At 44.3% G+C, this 25,601-nt stretch overlaps 1 protein-coding gene across 2 annotated transcripts; it reads right to left on the bottom strand.

Moving 5' to 3' along the window:
- Nucleotides 1-1,203: 1,203 nt before the first annotated feature.
- ROGDI (rogdi atypical leucine zipper) lies at nucleotides 1,204-25,113 on the bottom strand. 2 transcript variants are annotated; one of them, XM_082199227.1, is made up of 11 exons: nucleotides 24,875-25,092; nucleotides 19,634-19,705; nucleotides 18,466-18,548; nucleotides 16,139-16,193; nucleotides 7,892-7,972; nucleotides 7,668-7,763; nucleotides 5,969-6,067; nucleotides 4,180-4,293; nucleotides 3,465-3,514; nucleotides 2,728-2,854; nucleotides 1,204-2,046 (listed from the first exon to the last, which is right to left on the bottom strand). In XM_082199227.1, the coding sequence occupies exons 1-11, from the start codon at nucleotides 24,917-24,919 to the stop codon at nucleotides 2,005-2,007; spliced, it is 864 nt and encodes a 287-aa protein (XP_082055353.1). In that variant the 5' UTR covers nucleotides 24,920-25,092; the 3' UTR covers nucleotides 1,204-2,004. The 2 variants fall into 2 exon arrangements, with proteins under 2 accessions (XP_082055353.1, XP_082055352.1); XM_082199226.1 differs by lacking the exon at nucleotides 1,204-2,046 and having other exon boundaries at nucleotides 2,053-2,854; nucleotides 24,875-25,113.
- Nucleotides 25,114-25,601: the final 488 nt, after the last annotated feature.

Below are 25,601 nucleotides of genomic sequence, written 5' to 3'. Positions count from 1 at the left end.
AACTGAGAAACCTACACTTCATGTGTCTAGAGAAATGTGCTCTAGTCCACAAAAGATTACACCACAATTACATCAGTTAGCTGTCAACGCGCTGTGATGAAATTTCCTTATTTTGCTGTAAAATGGAGCCTGAATCAGTGTGAAGTCTTTATCCTCCTGGTTTCTTACAGTCAACTGCTAATTGCAGTAATAAAGTCACATGGCTATGATGGGGCAAGCAGCAAGAGAAGCGTTACTGTTCAAGGTTCAGTAGGTTCCAAGGAATGTGCTTTTTGGATGTTGCGGTGAACACATGAATGCCTCCTAATTAGTGTAGTATAGAAGTTGCATTCTGGGTCATCTTGATTTTGAACTGGGCTCTGTAGAGACTTGCCCTACAAACCATCAGCAGAGGGAGCCCCCTCGATTATTTCACTGTCCTGAGAGATTTCAGGGCAGCCCTTAAGCAAGGGTGGTCCAATGTGTAGCCAAAAGGCTGCATGCAGCCCTCGTTGCCTTTTTGGGTGGTCCTCAACAATATTTGAGCCCCCCCAAAAAAACCCTGCCTTCCCAAAGCAGGGTAAGGGAAGCACAGGGCTTTGTGAAGGAGATGTGGGGGCTCTGGCAGTATGCTAGAGTCCTCCTTTCCAAAGCTTAGTTACTGCTTTCCCAGACACAATGACTCTAGGACTCTTGCCAGAGCCTTGTGTCTCCTTCCCAAAGCCCAGCACCTCACTTAGCCAGCTCTGGGAAGGCAGAGCGAGGGTGGTGTGTGTGTGTGTGTGTTCAACTTTTGCCCTTGCTTCCCTCTTCCCCATGTAATGAGGCAGAGTGCAGCCCATGGGTTCTGTGTCAAAGTACTCTTGCAGCCCACTTGGGCCACCCTGCCCTAAGCCATGTCATTCCCCGCTACAAAAGTGCAACTGACAACTTCATTGTATAGTTTTTGTCATATGCTGAAGATACACCTCTTTGCCCCGGCCTTTGAGATTTTTAGGATCCTTGCTATTCATCTGATTGAAATATTAAAATTAGTTTAAAACAATTAGCATTCTACATGGTTGAAACCTGTTCTGGTGAAGGGCTGTTAAACAATTAATAATTAACAACAGGCAGAGTCGAGGCATCCTGTATCAACTTAATACATTTTGACTAACTCCAACTAACTACACATCATTGGGGTCTCCTTCGAAACATAGGTTTGCAACTTCAGCCACACAGCACAACGGTCAGGGATTTTTATTTAACGACAACAGCAGACCAGTTCAAGGAATGATTCATTCAAGTTTAGCAGCAACCGACCACTCTGCCACCAAGACAAACATGTATGTTTTGCATTGCTTAGTGGTAGACGGGCATAGCGATGGCTCAATGGAAGACATGATGGAGGTGGTGCCTCTGGCTATCCACCAAAAGAACATTGTTCCCGACGCCGCTGGGGTTAAATTGTTGAGATGAATCTTCCACATTGGCGCAAGAGATTTGGTGGTGGTGATGGAAGGGACAGCAAACCAAAAATATGATGAGGAAGGAATGGCTCTTTGTGGCCCACCACACACACCAAATTGGTCCCTCTTGTCATCCCTCCGTAACAGTCCAGCCCTGGCTTCATTTTCCCTGTTCACAATCACACCTTTTCCTCTAATGAAGGGAAAAGGGGAGCCTGTGGCCCTCCAAGTCTTGCTAGACTTCAGCTCCCACCAGTCCCAGCTAGCATGGCCAGTGGATCAGGGACAATGGGAGTTGCAGTCCTGTGACATTTGGAGAGCCCATTCCCTGCACTAGAGGGTTGGGATTTGACTAGTGTTCACCAGCTTGGAAAGGAATAGGTGTACTTCTAAAGTGCTAATAAATAATGATATTCAACACATGAGGATGCCAACACTGGGCATGGTGCCTACCCAGCTGCCACCATGAACAGTGGGATCCAGTAAATCTTCACACATACACAGCTTATACAATGATTTCCTCCCAGGAAGAGAGAGAGTGGCTGAAATTGCAAATGGACCACTATTTGAGGCAGGATCAGTAGAGCTTGTAGTTCCAGTAGCCAGAAAACACAGAGATCTGGAAAATAAGAGGGGGAGAGGTTGTCAGAAGCCGCATCATGCTCATGCTCAAGACATCTGTTTGGCAACCCCCAACCTAAGGTTTCCCACCCCTGCTGTAAAAAGCTAATTGGTGTGGAATCCAAGAATGAGCAGGGAATGGGGATCCTTAATTCAAATCTCACTTTTATCACAAACTTAGTGGTTGTCTAAGCCTCCACATCCCATCCTCACAAATCTGAAATATGGGGATAATATCAACCTACCTTGACAGGGCTGTTGGTTCATTTTTCCATTGCATTTTACTTGAAATAGGCTTAGCTGTAGCAGTCTAAATGCTCTAAATGTGCTATATTATTGCTAAGGGTTACTATCTATACATCAGCAGGACATATGCTTTTAAGTTTCACACAATCCAATGCTATTTGCCTTGCCCCCAGTGTGTCTCCTTATTCCACATCAGATACAGAACTAACACTTCACTAAGTATACCAGAAGTAGTCAACGTGGTGCCCTCCACATGCCCACTCAGCCCCAGCTATCATAATTAACGGCCAGGGCTGATGGCAGTCCAGCAGCTTCTGTAGGGCATCACACTGGCTGCCACCGCAAAATACTTTCAACATCCAGCAGCCTCCCCTGGACCCCAAAAGCAAGGAATGCCCTTTGCCAACCACGTCATCTCTTTCCACCACCCGACCTTGTCCTTCAGCTGCTGGCACAGCTGCAGGGAGACCGTGAAAAAAACGAGGGCGTCATTCAGCCAGGGCACGACACACTCCACTTTGTGGACATGGTTCACTTCATATCTTTGGTTGTTGAACTCACTGCAGAGAGAGAGAGAGAGAGAGAGAGAATGAGAGAGAAAGAGAGAGATAGGCTGGGGCCAGGGAGGTTACACAGACAAGATTCCACCCTGTTCCCTCAGGCCTTCTTCACCATAAAGGTAAAGGTACCCCTGCCCGTACGGGCCAGACGTGTCCAACTCTAGGGTTGTGCGCCCATCTCACTTAAGAGGCTGGGGGCCAGCGCTGTCCAGAGACACTTCCGGGTCACGTGGCCAGCGTGACGAAGCTGCTCTGGTGAGCCGGCACCAGCGCAGCACACGGAAACGCCGTTTACCTTCCCGCTAGAAAGCGGTACCTATTTATCTACTTGCACTTTAGGGGTGCTTTCAAACTGCTAGGTGGGCAGGAGCTGGGACCGCAGACGGGAGCTCACCCCGCCACGGGGATTCGAACCGCCGACCATGCGATCGGCAAGCCCTAGGCGCTGAGGGTTTACCCACAGCGCCACCCGCGTCTTCACCATAGTGTGATGGTATTTATTCATTTATTTTATTAAATGTGTATACCACCCTATACCTGCAGGTCTCAACATAAAATCACAATATAAAATCACAAAATACACAACTAAAACAAAAACAACCCAACTTACAACATGGCCCCTGGGTTGTGTAGTATGGACCCTCCAGCCGGTCTGAAATTCTGGGGGAGGAAATAAAAAATTACCACCAAGCTTTCTTTATTATAGAGGCGATGTGAATAGTGTACTTACAATCTCAATATTTTTTCTGCTTCCTTAGAATCTGTTGTCATTTCCTGACTCTTAAATTAGAGAGATATGGTGTAACTAAGTTCTACCCAAGAGTAGATCCACTGAAAGTAATGGGCATGACTAATTCAGGTCCATTCATTTCAACAGCTCTACTCTGAGTAGAACTTGCTCAGATACAACCCACAAACATTTACCCAGCTAGTCACAGCTTGTGCAATAGTCTTTCACAACACCCCCTTGAAGAAGTGATAGTAAATACAAAGGAGAAAGATGTTAAGCAGCTGCTTCTGGGCCTCATCTACAGTTTTACCAAAACTATCACCAGTGAAGATCCACCAACACATTTAAAATCAAGGCCCTTGGTCAGACCTACAAATGGCTTATGACCCTCAGCTGTATTAACCATAATATTTTGCCTTTGTTAAGATTTGGAACCGATGCTCTAACGCTGACCTTCTCTCCAAGTGGTAAGGGATGTCTCCTGTGTAGGATTACAGTAGAGTAGACCCCTGCCCTGGGAGCGAGCTGGGAGTTACGGTCTATTTATTTATATTTTAGGAGATTTATAAACAGCCCTTCAGCATTTTCCCGGTACCTTTGTAGAACTGGGTTGCAGAGCATGCAGCTGATAGACAGTCAAGCAGAGCTTATTCAGGTTGATGTAGAAATTGACGAGGATGTCTGGAGGCAGAGCAGGAGTGAACATTTTCTGCCGGGAAAGCAAAACCAGTGTATCATTAAGGTGCTTCATTTCTTGCCCATTGAAAATACCAGGTTTTAATACATGCAGGACTGTGAACAAGTATCCCTCGAGGACAGTAGTCTTCATTTTTTTCCTGACCTTTAAATCAAACATGCATTTGGGGACCCATTCCTTGACTTTTTACGATGTATTTCTATGGTGGTGGCGCAGCTGTTATGATCCACCTTAGATCAGATCGTGATTTGTTTGTGGGTTCCAGCTCACCAATTAAGACCAATGCTAGGACAAAGATTCTCAGAGTGTAAAGCAGGTCTCCCTAGAGGGGTCTGAAGTACTGAAGTACTTCTCTGTCAGGAGAAGAAAACATTCCCCTTTAGGCCCTGTCACTCAATCACAGGGTTAGGAGAGAAACAGAACACCCAGCAGCAGAGCATATACCCGTGCTGCCCAGGGTGGGCACGCTCCCAAGGGGGGCGGGGCACAGAGGGTGCCCTCCCAGGCACAGGATAGCCGCTCGGGTGCACGGAGCAGCATGCGCGCCTTGCAGCCAGGGACAGAGCAAACTGCCAACAGCGGACATTCAGCGTGCCACCCACCCACGACTCCCAAACCTCCCCCAGCTGTCAAAATGAAGGGGGAGGGAATGCTGCCGGCAACACGGCACACCTCCCCCCCTTTACCCGACGGCTCGGGGTAGGCACCAAATGTCACCCCCCTCAGCGAAGACACCCAGGGTGTTCCGCCCCCACCGCACCCCCTTTCCTCCACCCCTGGGAAGACCAACCCACCGTTTTACAACCGTTGCATCACTGCTGCAGAGATAGTGATGGATCTTTTTTCTATTCTGAAAGTCCCAGTCTCTCAACTGGGCAAATTCAAATTGGCAGACTGGGCCAAGCCCATTGGCCCATCTGCATCAACATCTTTGGTGTCAACACTGACAGGCTGGCACTCCCTGACCTAAAGATTTCAGGAGTTAAACAAAGAGCAATGCATCAGGGGCCACCTGTTAATATTAATGAGAGGCAGAGACATCCAGTTAACCAAAACTGCTGCACTCACAAGGGCAAAGAGTCCCTCTGCTCCTATTTGTAACAATTCTTTTCTGATCACCTGCAGTCACAGGAAACCTTGTGAGCAAAACTTGCCTGCTGCAGCATGCCAGAAGCCCCCGTCTAGCAGCAGCCTCCAGCTCCTTGGGGGGTGGGAAAGCTCAGAAGGGCCCACTGCAACCTGTCTCCCCCATTGCCAACGCTGAACCATTTACCACATCCTGTAAAGTATTACTGGGGAATGGATTTGGTTTCCCTGAGCTTGCATGTTGCAAGTAACATTCTAGTCCTCATGGATGTGCAATTAAAAAAAAAAAAACGTCCAGGAAATACATTCTCAAAGCTCAGGAGACAAAGGCAACTTTGTAGGTAGGACTTTCAGAGTTTAGAAGGATGGAAGCCAAGGTGGGAGGATGGCTACTACTACTACTACTTCTTGACTTTTGTAGCCTTGCTGTTGCCAATAACTTAAAACCTAAGCCATTCACACAGTACAGCAGGTTTAATGCAAGTATACACAAAGCTGGACTTTTCTTAGAGCACAACTAAGATTACTCTTAACAGAGATTTGAGTGGGCTGGAGCAGGTGTGTGCTTATCTCTTCCTGAGAGACTGACAAAGGCAGTTACCGTAACACCACTAGAGGCGATTTCTGGCAGAGTCAAAGTAGCTGGAGTGGTGAGCCGATTGCGAGCTCTTGTCAACTGCAGCATCACTGCATCCATCAACTGGTGTGGAGAGAGGAGGAGGAAGGCAGAGAGAAAAACCCACAATTTTATTTAGAGATGTGGCTGAAAAGTCTTACTCATATGGCTTTCAGTGTATCAAGAACCAAGTGTAACCCTGGCCTCTCAGGTACCCTGGAGCTTTCTTCATATGCACAAATCATAACTGATGCATAGGGTCAATCAGAAACATTTCGTTTGAGTGTTAGCAAGAAACTGCCCCCAAAACTGCCTTCCTGGATTAGGTCAAAGGTCCCTCTAATGTCCCTGACACCAACTGCCCCATGAGCAGGACCCCAGGAGAAGGTGGGAAGGAGGCAAAGACCACACCAAGGCCTGCTCTAGCTGGACTATCACCCTTCTTTCCCCTGATGATTCTACCACCAATTGCCCTGTGGGAAGGATCCTGATGACTTTATGTGTGGATATCGTTCACTGAGGTTTTGGAAAATGTGGGCTTCTAAACAGCCTTAGAATAATTTGCATTCTGAAATGTGGGATTGAAAAATGGTATCAATAAATAAATTAAAGTCCAGTATTCTATTAACAGCTATGGACAGCCAGGATTCTTATAAGCCAGATATCCTACCTCTAAGCATGGAGGCTCTATTTCCAATCTAATCTATCTAAGTCATGGAATCATAGAATCATAGAATCATAGAGTTGGAATAGACCACAAGGGCCATCGAGTCCAACCCCCTGCCAAGCAGGAAACACCATCAGAGCACTCCTGACATATGGTTGTCAAGCCTCTGCTTAAAGACTTCCAAAGAAGGAGACTCCACCACACTCCTTGGCAGCAAATTCCACTGTCGAACAGCTCTTACTGTCAGGAAGTTCTTCCTAATGTTTAGGTGGAATCTTCTTTCTTGTAGTTTGGATCCATTGCTCCGTGTCCGCTTCTCTGGAGCAGCAGAAAACAACCTTTCTCCCTCCTCTATGTGACATCCTTTTATATATTTGAACATGGCTATCATATCACCCCTTAACCTCCTCTTCTCCAGGCTAAACATGCCCAGCTCCCTTAGCCGTTCCTCATAAGGCATCGTTTCCAGGCCTTTGACCATTTTGGTTGCCCTCCTCTGGACAATGGTCATCGTTACACCTTCTATATTAATTTCCCATTACACACATCTGAAATCTCTTGTGACCTACGTGGAAAAGAAGAACAGCCCTTCTGTGTAAGGGTAAGTTATGCCTCTGAATACTGGATGGCTGTTGCCTTCACGCCCTGCTTGTGGGCATCTCTGAGTCATTTAATTGGAGACGAGATGGGCATTTGGCCTGATCCAGCAGGGCCTTTTAAAGTTCTGCTGGTTGCATACTAAGCCAGAGCAGTGGTGCCGTCCAGCCCAGTGCTGTCTGTTCTGGGAGCAGCTGTCCAAAGTCCCAGGTAGATTTCCTTCCCTGTTCTAAGACCATTTGCCCTTTAACAAGAGATGCAAAGGACAGAATCTGGGACCAGACAAATGCTAAACCTGTGTCCTGTCAGGGCCATCAAGCCACAGCTCTGTCCCACAATTGTTCCAGTTGCAGGTGAAGTGTTTGCTCATCTGGAAAAGTGACTGTTCCCAAGGAGAACGGAAGCAAGCACAATTCTCACCTTGAGGACCTCACATCCTGTCTTGAACTGGTAATTGGCACCTCTGTTGGTAAGCAGGTAGATCGCTTGGTTGACATGATTCCTTGCATCCTGGATCTGAAAAAAAGCACAAAGGGCAGCCCATCAGCATGCTGGGCCAAAGCAGGCAAAAAGGGTTTTGAACTTAGAAGCATACAAAATCTGCACAAATAAGATGCAAGAAGATGGGTTTGCAGTCATCATACCTGCTGGAGTTTCCATTGTTTATCATCCCGGAATGCAAAGTGTAGGAGTTGGTTATTCCTGGGCATTTTTAAGTTAATATCCTAGAAACAGAGAGGGGTGATGAAGGGTGCATACACACAGCATACATTCATAGCAGTTCCCTGCTAATGAAAGTCTAGCAGAGACTACTCTGACCCTCCCACCCTATTTCTGATCATTGAGGTCAGGATGCTGAGTCCTGGAAGTATCAGGTGCTACATTTGTATAGGAGGAACAACAAGCTGGAGAAAGCACCTTTTCTGAGAGGCAAAAAAGATTATTCTGTTTGATGCCTATGTGGTATTAGGGTTTAGGATGGACAATCAGATAGCCCATTAATGGCCATTTTCAGCCCCACACTGAATGCATCTGCTAACCAGTAGTTGGTTAACTAGCTTGGGAAAGTCAACAGTGGCTGTCATTACATCAGGTTGCAGAGCAAGGAAGAAGGGTTGTTTTGTTACCTCTAATGAGGAACCTGCTGCATAAACTGTCACCTAGTGGCAGCTGTTCCATCAGGCCACCTGAATTGTTTCTATTCCAGCTAGCCCTTTGGAAGAATTGTAACTGTAAGAGCTGGGGATTGAGCTTCCTTTTCCCCTCCCTGTTCTGTTCCTCTTGTGTGTCATGTCTTTTATTGATCTTTCTATGCTGCTCAAGGCCTTTTTGGCCAAAGAGAGGGGTCAAATTATTTGAATTACTTTTTTTTTTTTTTTAAACATTTTTATTGGTTTTACAAGAGTTTTTATGACAAACAAACATAAAAAAGAAACAGACAAACAAACAAATATAATTTCAAAATGTCCTTTCATAAACTTCTTTCCTCGGACTTCCCCATACCTCCCCTTTCTGCATCCTCATGTTCAAGATTTATAGCAACTTATAAATATTTTCTCCAATCCTAATTCATCATAGTCCTTTCTTAATCTAATCTTATATTACTGCAACCCTTTCTCTCTGTGAAATCTCGACATTCTAAACTTCATCAAGTTTATAATAGTTCTTAAGATAAATCTTAAATTTCTTCCAGTCTTCTTCCGCAGTCTCCTTTCCCTGGTCACGAATTCTGCTTGTCATTTCCGCCAGTGTCATATAGTCAATCACTTTCATCTGCCATTCTTCCAAGGTGGGTAGTTCTTGTGTCTTCCAATACTTTGCGATCAGTATTCTTGCTGCTGTTGTTGCATACATAAAAAAAGTTCTATCCTTTTTTGGCACCAATTGGCCGACAATGCCCAAGAGAAAGGCCTCTGGTTTCTTAAGGAAGGTATATTTAAATACCTTTTTCATTTCATTATATATCATCTCCCAGAAAGCCTTAATCTTCGGGCATGTCCACCAAAGATGGTAAAAAGTACCTTCAGTTTCCTTACATTTCCAACATTTGTTATCAGGCAAATGGTAAATTTTTGCTAGCTTGACTGGGGTCATGTACCACCTATAAACCATTTTCATCACATTTTCCTTTAAGGCACTACATGCCGTAAATTTAATACCGGTGTTCCACAACCCTTCCCAGTCAGCAGCCATAATATTATGACCAATGTCCTGTGCCCACTTAATCATAACTGATTTAACTGTTTCATCCTGTGTATTCCATTTCAACAGCAAGTTATACATTCTTGACAGATTCTTAATATTGGGTTCTAACAATTCTGTCTCAAGTTTTGATTTTTCCACCTGGAAGCCAATTTTCCTGTCCTGTTTGAAAACCTCCATTATTTGACAATAGTGGAGCCAATCTTGTACCTTGGGTTTTAATTTTTCATGACTCTTTAATTTCAATTTCTCTCCATCCTGTTCTAAGATCTCACAATACTTTGGCCATCCGACCTCCATATTAACTCTCTTGTGGGCCTTAGCTTCTAAGGGTGACAACCATCTAGGGGTTTTGTTTTCCAACAGATCTTTATATCTCATCCAAACGTTGAACAAAGCTTTCCTTACAATATGATTTTTAAAGGCACTGTGCACTTTGATTTTGTCATACCATAGATAAGCATGCCAGCCAAATGCGTTATTGAAACCTTCTAAGTCCAAGATATCTGTATTCTCGAGGAGCATCCACTCTTTCAGCCAGCAGAATGCTGCTGCTTCATAATACAATTTTAAGTCCGGCAGGGCAAATCCCCCTCTTTCTTTTGCATCTGTTAAGATTTTATATTTTATTCTGGGCTTTTTGCCCTGCCAGACAAATTTCGCAATGTCTTTCTGCCACCTCTTGAAACAGTCCATCTTGTCAATAATCTGCAAAGTTTGAAATAAAAATAGCATCCTAGGCAATACATTCATCTTAATCACTGCAATTCGGCCTAACATTGACAATCTCAAATTTGACCATATTTCTAGATCTTTTTTAATTTCTGACCAACATTTTTCATAATTATCCTTATACAGGTTCAGGTTTTTAGATGTTAAATTAACCCCTAGATATTTCACCTTCTTAACCACCGTCAGACCTGTCTCCTCTTGAAACTTGTTCTTTTCCATATCTGTTAGATTTTTCCCTAAGACTTTAGTTTTTTGTTTATTCAATTTAAATCCAGCTACCTGTCCAAATTGTTGGATTATTTCCAACACTCTTTTTGTACTAGTGTTTGGCTCCTGCAAAGTCAAAACAAGGTCATCTGCAAACGCTCTTAACTTATAGTGTTTAGTTCCGACCTTTACACCTTTAACCTGCTGGTCATTTCTAATCATATTCAGCAACACCTCCAGGACCGAAATAAAAAGCAGTGGGGAAATTGGGCACCCCTGTCGTGTTCCTTTTTCTATCTTAAGTTCCTCAGTTATTATATTATTTACAATCAACTTAGCTTTTTGTTCGGAATATATTGCACCCATACCATTCTCAAATCCTTGTCCTACCCCCATCCCATGAAGATTCTTTTTCATAAAACTCCACGAAATATTGTCAAAGGCTTTCTCCGCATCCACAAATATCAAAACTGCTTTAGTATTTATATTCACCTCTAACTTTTCCAAAATATCTATTATATTCCTAACATTGTCTGAGAGGTGTCTTTTTGGGAGAAAGCCTGCTTGGTCTCTGTGAATCTTCTCCATCAATACTCTTTTAAATCTTTTTGCTAAAATGTCTGCAAATATTTTGTAATCCACATTCAATAACGAAATTGGGCGGTAGTTCTTCAGTTGAGTCTTTTCAGTCTCTGTCTTTGGTATGAGTGAAATATATGCTTCTTTCCACGATTCGGGTGCCTTTTTTCCCTCTAAGATCTCGTTACAAACTTCCTTTAACGGTTGTATCAGCCATTCCTTTAAAGATTTGTAGTATCTGGAAGTCAGTCCGTCTGGCCCTGGAGATTTGCCCAATTGCATGTCCTGAATGGCACCCTCTATCTCTTGTTCTGTTATTCTCTGGTTTAAATCCACCTTGCTATGATGAGGGATCTTTTGTAATCCATATTTATTAAGGAATTTATCTATGTCTTCTTCATTTTGTAATCCTTGGGAATAAAGTTTTTTAAAATAACTCAAAAAAACAATTTCTTATCTCGTTGGGTTTAGATATATTTTTTCCATCCATTTCTAGACTTGTGACTGTGTTTAATTTCTGTCTTTTCTTAAGTTGCCATGCCAGAAGTTTACCACATTTGTCTGCCGACTCAAATGTCTTTTGTTTCATTTGCTTTATTTTCCATTCAATCTCTTGGTTCATCAATTCCATATATTGTGTTTGATACAACTTGATCTCCCTCAAAATCTCCTGGGACTTTGGTTTTGATCTTATTTTTTTCTCTCCTTCTTTTATCTTTTCCAAATTTTTTTCCTTTTTCTCATTCTGTTTTCTCTTCTTTATTGAATTTTGTTGAATCAGAAATCCTCGCATCACCGCTTTACTTGCGTCCCAGATCACTCTTTTTTCCACATCGCCCTTTAGATTAATTTCAAAATAGTCCTTTAAAGTTTTTTGGGCCTTCATGTGGATTTCTCTATCTCGAAATAGGGTGTCATTCATTCTCCATCTAAACTGACCAGTTGTTGTAAATTTCATTTCCATCTTCACGGCGTTATGGTCGGAACAGGTTTTTGGGCAGATTTCTACCTTCTTAATCTTCGGAGCCATTCCACTAGTAACCCATATTTGGTCGATTCTGGTCCAGGTCATCTTTGCATGGGAGAAAAAGGTTCCCTCTCTTTCAAGAGGGTTCCTTGTTCTCCAAATGTCTATTAAGTCCATATTTTCAGTCATTTCAAAGAAAGTCTTCGGGAGTCTCCCTTCTTTAGTAAGTGTCAGTCTTTGTGTCTTGTCCATGTTTGTAGAAACTACACCATTCATATCTCCCATGATTATCATATTGTATTCCAAATAGTCCGTCAAAGTTTCATGGAGTTTTTTGAAGAATTCTGCTTTACCTTCATTTGGTGCATAGATCCCAATTATCAAAAATTTTTCTCCTTGTACCTGGATCTCCACCGCTAAATATCTTCCTTGTTCATCTTTGAACATCATTTTTGGAGCCCATTTCTCTTTTACATAAATCACAACTCCTCTTTTTTTCACTTTGTCCGATGAAATGAACTCTTGTCCCAATTTTTTATTCATAAGCAGTCTTCTATGTGCTCTAGTTATATGAGTTTCCTGTAAGCAAATCAAGTCCAGTTGTTCTCTGTACAAAATATGAAATACTTGACGTCTCTTCAAAGGACTGTTCATCCCATTACAATTCCAACTAAGGAATTGCAGGGCCATCTTGTTATTTATCTGGTATTCCTCCAACAGCTCCCAATTGTTGTTCCTCCTCTGTTGGTGGTGGAAGATTCTGTCCAAACGAAAGGTTCAGGATGTCTATTACACTCTTTTGCTCAGCAATTGGGTCTACAGTTCCTTTCTGTAAATCTTCTTGATTTCTTTGCAGGAACCTGTCTTTGTCCTGTATCGTCTTTATTTTCACCTTCTTCCCCCTATAGTCAAAAGACAGTCCCTGTGGAAATTCCCACCTGAAGAGAATGGTGTTCTTCTTCAACAGGTAAACCAAATCCTTATAAGAAGCTCTCAAATCCAAAATATGTTTAGGAATGTCTTTAAAGATCTGTATCGGTGAGTTCCCAATTTGTAAGGCCTTTTCAAAGTGCAGTCTTAGAATTTTGTCTCTTTCCTCCTTCGATCTCAAGGTAATCAGACAGTCTCTCGGCACCTTTCTGTTCTGTCTTCTGCCCAGTCTAAATGCTGTTGTGATTTTAAATTCGTCTTCCTTTAGATCTTCCCAAGAATCAGCAAACTCTTTCGTTAAAAAGTCCGTAAGATTGTCTCCTTCGTCCTCTGGAATTGATCGTAGTTTCAAGTTCCTTTCTTTTCTTTGTAGTTCCCACAATGCCAGAGTTGCGTCATGGTCATAGACCCTCCTGGCAATCGGTTCTAATTTTTCCTGGGTCTCTCCAGCAATAGTTCTAGCTTCCTCCGCAATTTGACGTGTGGCAGAATTTTCTTGCGTGAGCCTGTTTATAGATTCTGTATTCAGGTCAAGTCTTGTTGTTAAATCTGTCAATTTCTGTGAGTTCTCTGTCAGTTTCTTGGTATTTTCTGCCGTCTGCTTTGTTAGATTCTCCAGAGACTGGTTTATCTTAAAAAGAGCTTGCGACACTGCATCCATGGAGACTGCTGTACCTTTTTCTTGTCCTGTTGTCACTGTAGAGGTTATGCCTGAGATCGAGCCTCTTTTCTTGTGTTGCTGTAGCTGTTGTTGATATTGCCTTGTCTTGGCTCTCGTGCTTATCTCGTCGGCTGGGCCACTCATATCCCAAGGTCGTTTCCCACGAGAGCCTTCTCCTAAAGGAAAATTCCACTGTCCCAAAGCGTAGCAACTTTTAATTTACCCTCTAGAGGGAGCAAATCAGAATGTCCACACACAAAGGCAAAGAGTATTTAAAAGGCAAATTTATCGGGAGGCTTCTATATATATATTGCGACACTTTCCCAATAGATAGAGTCCCAGCCTTCCCTGATATATTGTGTCCACAGAGTCCCAAAACTTTGTAACAAATAGGCAATAAGACTTCCACTTTGTTACTTTCACAGGAATCTAAAGTCAGTTCAGTGTTCCTTTGTTTTAATAGCAGTTTGTGCCAGGTTGAAGGCTGCAGAAAGTTCCCTTTCCTTTAAGTTGGTCATGCAGCTTATAAATTCACTTATTCCTCCCCTCTGCCCTGCAAGCTGGAGGGGATAATCAAAGTCCAAATGTCGGATTCAAGCAGTTAAAAATAATATCCCATATGGATGCAGCTCGGTAACTTTCGTTGCTTTAATTGTCATGCAGTCGGGGGAAGGCAGACTTCCTTAATTTTCACCTTTCCCGTTTTCAGCCTAATTTCAAGTAATTTTGACACGAATAGAGGTTCAATCTTACTCACGGGTCTTTTCTGTCCAGATTATTCAGGAAGGGAATCGGCGCTCTCCACTAATGGCGACGCGGCTTCACCCTGCGGGCTGGGTTGCGATTCTCAGCACCGCGCTCCCCGTTGTCGTTCCGGAGCCTTTAAAAAGGCTCTTTCTGCGGTAAAGGGGGGCGCTTCGGGTGCCCACCGAATCTCCTTGTTCACAGGCTCCGTTCCTGTGATTTTAGGGGTCCCCCGCTTGCCGTAGCGGGTCAGACCCGAACTCGCAGAGCCGTCCTCTCTCCGGAGCTCGGAGAGGGAGCAGCCATTAGCGCTGGCGCCGAACCGGAAGTCCCAAATTATTTGAATTACTTGATGCCAAGTAAATCACCAGCTCTGTGCAATACCTGGCTCACCTTAACCACTGCAGCAAAAACAAGCAAAATCCTCAAATAATCAGTGACCCAGGAAATTGGCTTTCAAGGGGCCTCAGTAACATACTGAAAGGCTGTGCCTGGTTGAACAGTTAACAAACAACAGGGAGTAGAGAAAGATGCAACCCCCTTCTGGGTCAATCACTGAGAAGCCACAGTTTAGCAGGTAAGGAACTTGAGAAGCTGCAAGCTCTCAAATAAAAATACAATTTCAGGAATTACTGAAGTGGCGCCTCCAGGTGCACCTGTGTTTGCAGGGGCTTTGCCTGGCCTCAACAGGGCTCCCTCCCTACAGTTAAGCTTCAAAGCAGCACTCTGTTGTAGCCGGTGGAACAGGTTGCAATATGTGCTTGATTGTGGTGGTGTGTGTATGTGTGGCGCCCGCAACAGTTTCTCCAGTTTGCAAATGTGCTCCAAAAGGTTGGTGAGCAGTGTTTCCCAAGCTTGGGTCTCCAGCTGTTTTTGGACTACAACTCCCATCCTCAGCTAGCAGGACCAGTGGCCAGGGATGATGGGAATTGTAGTCCCAAAACAGCTGGAGACCCAAGAATGAGAAACACTGATTTGGAGCATGCAGTAGTCCTACAGTTCATGGGGGACACACACACACACACAAAGTCAAATTCCTCTCTTGGATTTATTGTTACCAGCCCCTTTGGGATTAGAGGCCATGTTTATCTGCAATGCAGCAATAGTGAAGTGAGGCTGAAAGAAGTTTGCTTAACCATCTGGGGAATCTACAACCAGGCCTCAATAACAATCCTAAGAGATCTGCATGGTATGTTGCCTGGCACTGATGGTGTGTTGGCTGCACTGCTGACATGGAAACCAAAAGCAGCAGGTAACCGTTGTGCATGAGCAGCCTGAGCAGCAATACCAGGGCAGGGGTTTCATGGTCCCTGCGGCCTTTGAAAGACAATTCAGCAAAGTAAATGGCAAAGGCTCATGTGAGCAAGTGATACCAGTCACTTGGTTATTTATCTGATTATGGCAGAGGTGCATCTGTGCCATACAGTCACAGCATTCTTACACCACTTCAAACAGTTGCAGCTTCCCCCAAATAATTATGGGAGTTGTAGTTTGTTAAGGGCACTGAGAGCTGTTAGGAGACGCCACTATCCCCTTCTTAAGAGCTACAATTTCCAGAGTGGTTTAACAAACAACCTCTCTATTCAGGGTACTGTAGCTCTGGGAGGGGACTAGGAGTATTCTAACGAATCTCAGCACCCTTAACAAACTACAGTTCCCAGGATTTTCGAGGAGAAGCCACAACTGTTTAAACTGCTGTAATAGTACTTAAATGCATAGTGGCCCAAGTGAAAAATAAGCTGGAATTCCCCCAAGAGGAGATCTGCTGACATGCCAAGAGTGTTGGAAGGAGATGAGGTTTTCCTGCCTGGCACTATCAGGGAGGTACCCATTCCCTACCACGTGAAACTTGCATGAGCAAATACTCACAGCCTGGCACAAGGCATCTCCCTGAAGTGTCAGGACTCCCTTCACCTGGTCGGTGCTGAAATAAAAGGCAGTGTTGTTAACATGGATAATAAAATGCATCTAATTCTCACGGGTGTTTGGGGATGTATATACGCAAGCAAACACAAATGGTTCAAAGAGCAGGCCAGTGCTGTTCAGGGATTATATATTTACAGTTCTAACTTCCTCAGCGGAACCATCAGGAATAGACAGCATAAAGAAAGACTTGTGCTATTTCCTGGTTTTCTCTCAGTTGCCGACATACTGCAAACAGCCTCCTTGTATAATTGGGGAAAGTATGATTGAGCAAAACAAACTCTGTTTGTTATTTAGACATGATCATCTTTGTTTCTGCAACAGGAATGTGACCATAAAATTGGGATTGGTTAAGGATCTGATGACAGGATGCACACTGCTCTCAATAAAGTACCATGTATGGTGGGTCCTCTGTAGCAGTGCATCATCTTCAAATGGAAGCTGGGAAAAGGATTGGATGGATTGGATGAATTTGGTGGAGGAAGGGGTTCAGCTCCCTACCCCAAAAAAGAGGAGATTCATTGTTTATTAGGATGGGTAGGCAATAAACTTTTACAATGTAATGGCAGGGAAATGTCTCTGTTCTATTTTTAAAAACTTTTATCATGCCAACATACCAAACAGTGGTAGAGACACAGATAACAGACCAGCTCTGCTTTGGCTTAACCCCAATTGACCTGGATGCAGCATCGTTCTGGGGCATTTTGAGGGATGGAAAATATGGCAGCCACCAATAGTGATAACCATGTTTCCTTCCTCTAAAGTGTCCTAAAATGACACTGCATTCAAGTCATTCTGCAGCTACAAAAAAGATGTTCAGGCTGCTGAGAGCAGAACTGTTCTGTTACATGCAGCAGTGCTAACAAAAAAATGGTTAAAGAAGCTGCCCATCCACCCTCACATTGCTTAAGTAAGAGGCCTCCATGATGGCAGCAAATTTTTACTATGTATTACCCCTCACAATCAGAGAAATGGCCAGTTTGCGGTCTTGCGAAATCTGGGAGGGGAGCATTTTGGCACAGTCCTACCTCAAAACTCAATGCTGTTATATCCATAGGCAGAGAAAGAGCAGACAATAGCTAGAGGAAATGGGAGTTCTCTTCATCCCACCCCCTCCCAGCCCGTTTTTGAACATGTGCCTTAGCAGTGGGTTCAGAAGTGTCCATCCACTCACTTGGACATTCAACCCTTTATGGAAACAAGTCTGAAGACCAGAGCCAGGGAAGGGACACACATCTTTCTGACTGCTTTGCACCTTTCTAGTGGTCTCCTTTGAAGAATTTAAAACACATCTTCTCCTATACAGCCCTGGGGCTTTAAAAAACAAACAAAGCAAAAAACTGCCTTTGTTACTTATACGTCTTAAGGTGTTGCAATTCAGAATGAGTTTACAATCTAAATAGAGTGGGGAAAATGACCAAAAGCAGGAGGGACAGACAGATGGATCAGTAATGAAGGCAAGCACTGCAATATGAAATTAAAGTTTGGCTACCATTGGGAATGAGGACGAAGGGAGTTAATAAACCTAAGGGTAAGCAGAAAAAGTGATTTTAAATCAGGTGTTCAGAGGGAGACTTGACCCAGCATACACAAGAGGAGGGGTATCTCGGGCCAGGATACAGGATGCAGCTCTCCATGCCCCTCTGTCTAGCACTCTTGGGATTCTCCCCAGGCCACACCCCTCATTGTTCTGTACTCTCCTTGAGGGATTTTGTTTGGCCGGAATGTGATAATGACTCTTGCTTGCCTGGGTGGAGAGATGTGTATATGGAAACTTCTGCATGGCTAGAATCTAGCCTACTGTACTGTACAAATCTGTGGCTCCACCTACTTTTGCATCTGGCACCGCCCACCATGGTCACAGGGCCCTTGGACTGAAAAAGGTTCTAAGCTCCTAACATACACACTCAGAGAATACATTCCACACAAGGGGAGAAGGCAGCAAAGGAGAATGGATGGAGCTATTGAAGGGCAAGGATGAGAGGGATCATATCAGCTCCAACGTATGCTTCTAATTTAAACTTAATTACACTGACAGAAGCTGAATAGTTTTCTAATCTTGACTCACAGAGGCTTCCTGAGATGTTGCCTGAGAAACAACTTTTGTCTGAGCAGCATGGTGTGGTGGGAAGTGGCGATGTAAGCTCCCAGGCTTGGCTTCCCCCACACTGGCTGGCCTTAGCCAAGTCCACTTTGCTTCCCCTCCCCTCGATAGCTGCTACAAGGAGACAACAGTTGCAAATCATGTTGCCCATGAAGATCTCCATACGTACTTTGAACTACCCAGAATAAAGTTCTCCTGCTTGATGGGTCCCTCTGAACCGCTCACAGGCAAAGTAAAGCGATGTGAAGCCTCCTGAGCAAGAAAGAAGCAGAGAAGAATGAGTGCCGCAGACACCAGCTGCCTCCCAAAGTTTCTTCTTCTTCTTCTTCTTTTTCTTCTTGGGTTAGAAACTCAGAAAACTGGCAAGACCACTCTGCTTCACACAAACATAAAAACCAATGGTATAACCTACCTCCTGCCTCCACACTTCTCTATTGTTTTTTAATACTTTGAACAGTTGCACCAGAGTTTCCTGTTTCTGGGAAATTTATTTCATCTCATGAACTTTAAGTACTTCACGGCTATCTATCTACACACACACACTTCTTGGCTCAGTTAAAAAACCCCACGAGTAATCTTCATTCATCCACCTGAACAGACACAGCATAGCCGCCAAAAGTGGAAGTCTTTCAATCTCTCTCTGAAGTTGTAATTCTGATATCTGGACTGGGGGTGGGGTGAGAAGAGGACAAATCTGCAGTACATAATTTGGGTCCTTTTTTCATTTCTGCTACAAAGCTGGCATGGCATTTGGTTCTTTGCTGGTGAAATTAGTGCATGGCCATACTTGTGTACAGTGGTACCTCGGGTTAAGAACTTAATTCGTTCTGGAGGTCCGTTCTTAACCTGAAACTGTTCTTAACCTGAGGTACCAATTTAGATAATGGGGCCTCCCACTGCTGCTGCTGCGCCGCCGCCGTGCGATTTCTGTTCCCATCCTGAAGCAAAGTTCTTAACCCGAGGTACTATTTCTGGGTTAGCGGAGTCTGTAACCTGAAGCGTCTGTAACCCGAGGTACCACTGTATTCTGGTATCATCATAAGTAGACACCAGCATTTGGCAACCTAGTACCCTCCAAATGTTTTGGACTACAACTCCCATCAGGTTCAGCCAGCACAATGCTGGCTGCGGCAGACAGGAGTTGTGCTCCAAAGCTTATGGAGAGCACTAATTTTTGCCAAAGCCTAATATACCCGAAGCAAACAAAACCCAGAACCCATAGCAAGTTTGAAATTGTTTTGTAGTGGAACAAGAGGCCTGAGTGGTTGCTAGTATGCCCAGAAACTGCTTCAGACAAAGAAACACAGTTGGAAGAAATATCATTTTTTGGTAAATACCTTCAGAATATCTTGCAGCTGCCGTAGGACAGCATGAACCTCCTCTCGTAAAAGCCACTTGAACTCCTCTTCCTGCAGGGAAAGAAAATACATATTAAAACCCCCTGCATTAATACTCCACATTTCTATAATATGATTCACTGAGAACTTCTGAAAGATATTTAGCACTCCAGTGCTACTCTCCTCTTTGTTCCTCTACTCATAAAATCATAGACTTGTAGAGTTGGAAGGGACCTTAGGAATCATCTAGTCCAACCCCTGCAATGCAGGAATATGCAGTTATCGCACAGACGGATCAAACCTGCAACTTTGGCGTTATCTGCACCACCCTCTAACCAACTGAGCTATCCACTCACATCATCACACATAAATGAGTAAGTTCTGCTGAAACTATCCAAAGACATTTAGAATGCTTGTGATCATGCACTTTAAAAACTGAAGATCTTACCCAGGCAGCAAGCTATGCAAGTTAACCAGAACATTTTTATTTAACATTCTTGCAAGTTTCACATGATTTTATTTTGCCTAGAAACTACAGGGTTTTCATTCATATTCAAATCAACACAGAAGTAAAGAGTACACAGGCAATGGCAAAATTGCTTCCTCCTCTCCATTTCCCAAGCACAGAGGGGGATTTCACAAGCTCTTATTGAGTCAGCAAGGCATGGGGTGTTTCCTTAGTTTAGATGGATCAGGTTCTGCTCTGAGAGGGCAGTGCCTCTGCTGTCCTGCTCTCTCTGCTGAGAAAAAGCCACTCTTTGTTAGCCCTACTCAAATTAGAACTGATGGAAAAGACTAAAACATGTCCATTAATCTCAATGGCTCTACCCTTTTTGTTGTTGTTGTTTTTACAGTTTGGTGACCAAAGTGCCACAATTCATAGCTTAGATTTTCTACTGCACAAATTGGGCCATACCGATAGAAATATTTGGAAATCCAACATTTACTTAAATCAGTGGTGTCCAAACTTTTTTCAGAGGGCCAAATTTGATGAAGTGAAGGGCTGTGAGGGCCGACCAAAGGGCTAACCGAAGTTGTTAACCTTTTTTTAGGATTGAAGTTGTTGAGCTTTTTTAAGGATTGAAGCTGTTGAGGGTTTTTTAGAATTTTACCCCAGGATATAAACTGCCACAGGGGCCGGATTAAAGCGAGTGGCGGGCCGCATTAGGCCCCCCAAAACAGACTTTGGACATGCGTGATCTAAATAAATCACCCCTGAGCCTTATAGTTGCAGAGAGATGTACATATGGAGCTTCCAGCAAGGCTCAACTTTGAACTGGGCATGCCTCCTAGTCCCTTCCCCATGACTCAAGGTCTTACCACCACTCCTCAATTTATTGACCTGGTTCCGACTCTGACAAAATAAACTGTGGAAACCTCCCCCTCCCCCAACATCTTTCCCTATCATGCAATGACATCTCAATGTCTGTTCCCAAATAATCCTGGAAAGGTTTGGTTCAAAGAGGAAACCAACTATTCACAACACTGACAACAATCCACTTGTTTACACAGGAGTGAATCCAAAAGCACCACATGGCTTCAGATAAACAGAAGCATTGCTGGATCCAGAAGGGGCGGTGGAGCCAGAGTAAAACTATATCCCTAAGGGCACCTTGAACATTCTTCTCCAGCTGTTATGAACACAAACGAATTCTTTCAGAGTCTCTTGAACCTTGACAGCACCTACACAGCTTTAATAATTAACTTGCATCTATTTCTAAGAGGCTGTCTTCATTTACTTTTAAGGAGAAAGGCACAGGGTAGGAGCCAAATCTTACCTCCCACCACCCAACCATGTTCTTTGGGGAACCTCTTAGGTCCAAACTCTTAGGTTACTCTTCATTTACGCATTTCTACTTGAATACAGATGTCTCCAGATCTTCTGCATTTAACAGCTGATCAGCACCATTGTGTGAAACCCCTAAAAGTGCCCATCTGATACTGAGTTTGCTACGAGTACATTTCCCATGCTGGGCAGGCACACAGGTTACTTGATGTAGAGTTCCCCACCCGTACAGCAGTCTGTCATGTTGTACAGGTTAAAACTGTACTTCCAAGTGTGGAAGTGCACCATGAATCACTCCCACTGGGTAGGGTGAATCTGTTTAGGATCAAGGAGTTCACAAATAAACAAAAAATGCTGCATGTAAACTGAATAACCCTTTGCCAGTAAGACAACTTACTCCAGGATGAAGCATTCCTTATGGTGTTGGACACATTGTGTTATTCAAATGAACACAGTGATATGAACTGAGAACATGCAGCATAGAACTGTTGCTTGAACGAATGTTTAAACAATGCCCCAAGCAATCTGATTAAGGGCCAGAATAGCCTTACTGGCATCAGCAACACATGGGACCTAAACAAATAAATAAATGCTTTGTTTCAGGTCTCAAGTGATAAATGCTGCCAGATTAGATTTATGTATATTTAAGACTCTGGAGAAACTTATAAAGCAGGGATGGGGAACACCAGGCCTGTGGGGCCAATCTTTATTTGGCCCTCAGGAGGCCTTCCACCCCACATGCTCCTTGAGTGCTTTTGCCTAACTGAAATGTGTCCCTAAACTGTGATAACGCTTCTTTGCTTGCCTGGATGAAGGGTGGAGGTGTGTGTGTGGAAAAGTTTGCATGGTGGAATGCAAGGTATGGCACAAAGGCATGATTCACACTTTCAAGGCCCACTTTTGCATCTAGCCCTATCCGCTGGAAAGGAATGCAACCCTCAGACTGAAAAAGGTTCCCTACTCCTGCAGTAAAGTCTTCTATTGATGATAAAGCAAAAGTAAGTATTCTGGCACCTTAATAGATTAACAAATTACTATGGAATAGACTCTAGGCCTGTACAGTTGAAATCAACAATACTGTTGGTGGATCCTAGCATATAGAACCATATGTGCTAAGTTTTCAAGTACTTTAGCCAACCGGCGCAGACATGTGTTTGGTGTCGAAAAAGCGACAGCAATGGTAACTAATGCAGCAGATGAAAACACTGAAGAGTTTGCAGATTCCTGAGAAACCTGAGGCATGTCTCCGACCCTCACAGCTCCAGTTAGGATCAAATCTATCAATCTTAATTTTCATCCGAAACTGCAAAGCAACACACTGGCTATTCAGTGATACTCCACCCCAACAATATACCTTCTTTTACAATAATATCCAAATAGCAAAGTGACAGACCTTGCTTCTAATTCAGACCTTTCAGCAACAGCTGTGAATGGCATTTAAGAATTCATGAAGGGAATGCAGAAAACCACTGCACCATCCATGTGCCTTACAGAACCAACCAATGATGTTTCATTGTGCTAGAACTGAACTGTCAACAATCTGTGGATGCAGGCTTAAAGTGCAGAACTATGAACACAAACAGAGATTGACAAAATTAGGGAGGGCCATTCCACCAACTCTCCTGGTCAATTCTTGTTAAGTAGATTCTCCACATCCAGAGGCAGTACATCTTTGGACACAATTACAGGAGATCCCAATCATCATGAAACCTTGCTTCTAGGCAGTGGCCTCTGGCTGGCAGTGATGGGAGAGAAAATGCTGGACAAAAGGGGTTATTTGCTCAATTCAATAAGGAGATGTTGATGTTATTGCTACTTGCTTGGGGAATGCAAGGCAGAGTCTGGGCATATACATGCAGCAGAAGGAAGTGGTAAAGAATCCACAGATGGCAGGATGGACTGTACCTTTTTGGACTGTATGTGTACAGGGAGTCGTTTTATTTAATGATCCCATTTCTTTAAAAAATCATTGTAACTAGAACACTAGCACAGCAAGGATCAGGCTGGGCAAGAAGACTTGGCTCTGATGAAGAAGCATTTTAAGACATCAAAGAAGCTTTCAAAAAAGCAAAGACTTCCACATCTTGCAGTGTAAAATGCTACAGTCATACTATCACCAACTCAAAGGATAAGAGCATCTCTGCTGGTTTGGACAGAAGTCCACCTAGTCTAGCATCATTTCCAACAGCAGAGGCTTGACAACCATATGTCAGGAGTGCTCTGATGGTGTTTCCTGCTTGGCAGGGGGTTGGACTCAGATGGCCCTTGTGGTCTCTTCCAACTCTATGATTCTATGATTCTATGAACATGTGTCAAACAGAGGTCTCTTGCAGCCCTTCCTGGATAGATTAGGAATCTAAATTGGGACCTTTTGCATGCAAAGCATATGCTGTGCTACTGAGCTACAACCCCTCCCTGCTCCATGCTTTTGCTCTGCCTAACCTACTTCAGAAGTCCAAAGAAGCCTGTGGCACACTAAAGCCTAAAAAATCATTATGACATCAGCTTGTGTGGACTACAGTCCACCCCTCCTGTGTAACAGGCACACTTGCACACACACACACACACACACACACACACACACACAATGTTTGGAGGAATCAGAGGGCAAGAAAATGTGGAAAAGGCAAGTGCTAGAGACTCAACATCCTCTGGAAATCACAACCTCACAAGTATGCTGTAAGATAAAGTGGGGTCCCTTGCGGGAAGGAACCTTGCCCACCACCCTGAACTCCTTGAAGGAATGGTTAAGCGGGGTGCAAATCTTATCTAACATGAGTGGTTTTCAAATCGTGTCCTGGAGTTCCTTGGAAGTATATCGGGTGATTCTATTCCTCAAAGAGGAGCTCAGCAACAGTGAACAGATTGCCCCTGAAGACAGAATACATCAATTCACAAACTCTTGGGCTGGACTCCTTTAAATGCAGTTTAAATGTGCAGCTGAAACTCTCAGCCCAGTTTTTTCCGGCAATTCATAGAAAGCAGGGGAAAGAACATCAACAGAGCCTGGCTGCTGGATCAGGCCAATGGCCCATCTGGTCCACCATCCTGCTACCCCAGTGACCAACCAGATGCATCTATAGGGAAGCCCACAAGGAGGACCTGAGTGACAGCACTCTCTCTGTGCTGGCAACATATTTCAGGATGGTGATGATGACGACGATGATAAATATCATTATGAAATAAGGTAATTATAATTTCAGGGGAGGAGGCGGCGCCAGCTCTGCGATGCTGTGGAGTGACGTCACGCACCGCCGATGCCGGCGCGGGTGACGTCACACACGGCCCCGCTCCACACCGAAGGGGTTGAGCCGAACAGAGCCGCTGTCGGTCCCTCAGGGCTGAACAGAGGCGCCTCGGCTTCTCTCGGCCAAGTGGGAAGGAGACGCCGCCGCCTCCGAACCCAGCAGCAGCCGCAACAGCAACGCGGCCGGCCGCCCCAGCCGCTCTCTCACCAGTACAGCCCTCTCGGCCGCGCTCGCCAGCGCCGCCATCCTCATAGCCGCGCCGCCTCTCGTCCGCCGTTCGCCAGACCCAGATCGATAACCGCCTCACGGAGATGCTCCGCGGACCCGACCGCTTGACTTGAGGCGATGCGTGAAGCGCGGGCTCTTCCCTCCCCTTCGCTCCTTATTGGGCAGGAGCTTCAAGAGAAGGCGTTCTTATTGGCCAGTTCTGAAAGGCCTTGCCTAGACGCCTCCGCGAGGCTCCGCCCACTCCTCGGCTTTTAAATAACCCTAGAGATGGGAGGAGTTTAGAACCACTTCCGGTCTGAAAGATTTTTCTCTCTCGGTGCCTTTATATTTATCAACGCCAAATTGGTTTTACCATAGAGGTTGGTGCCAAGGGCTAGAGCGGCATCAACTTGCTTTTTTTTTTTGAGTGTGCATATATCTATTTATTAATTGCATATTTTAGACACAAGTGGGCATACCCTGGTGTAGAATGCGGCGCAAACTCTTACCGCAGCATACACGCACTCCTCCTTAGACTACCTCTTACAGTTCATGCTTTCTCCTTTTTACCCGAGAATCATATTACATAAAACTGCTTTCCTATGTACATCCCCGGTGACAACTCTGACCTGCAATTTGCATTCCTTCCGAGTAATACCCCTTCCCACCCTCTCACGATATATAAGGGTCTGGTGACTTCTGTTTCAGTGTATCTGAAGAAGTGTGC

Source organism: Podarcis vaucheri (assembly GCF_965113315.1).
Source record: "Podarcis vaucheri genome assembly, chromosome: 14".
Classification (NCBI taxonomy): domain Eukaryota; kingdom Metazoa; phylum Chordata; class Lepidosauria; order Squamata; family Lacertidae; genus Podarcis; species Podarcis vaucheri.
Note: the sequence above shows the minus strand (reverse complement) of the source record. Positions and strands in the feature narration are given on the sequence as shown.

Excerpts from the sequence above, each read along its gene's own strand:
- ROGDI (XM_082199226.1), bottom strand. The coding sequence starts at position 24,919 with ATGAGGATGGCGGCGCTGGCGAGCGCGGCCGAGAGGGCTGTACTG. Across the intron at positions 19,706-24,874 it reads CGGCCGAGAGGGCTGTACTG|GAAGAGGAGTTCAAGTGGCT; the intron begins GTGAGAGAGCGG and ends CTTTCCCTGCAG. Across the intron at positions 4,294-5,968 it reads TCGCCTCTAGTGGTGTTACG|AAAATGTTCACTCCTGCTCT; the intron begins GTAACTGCCTTT and ends CTTTCCCGGCAG.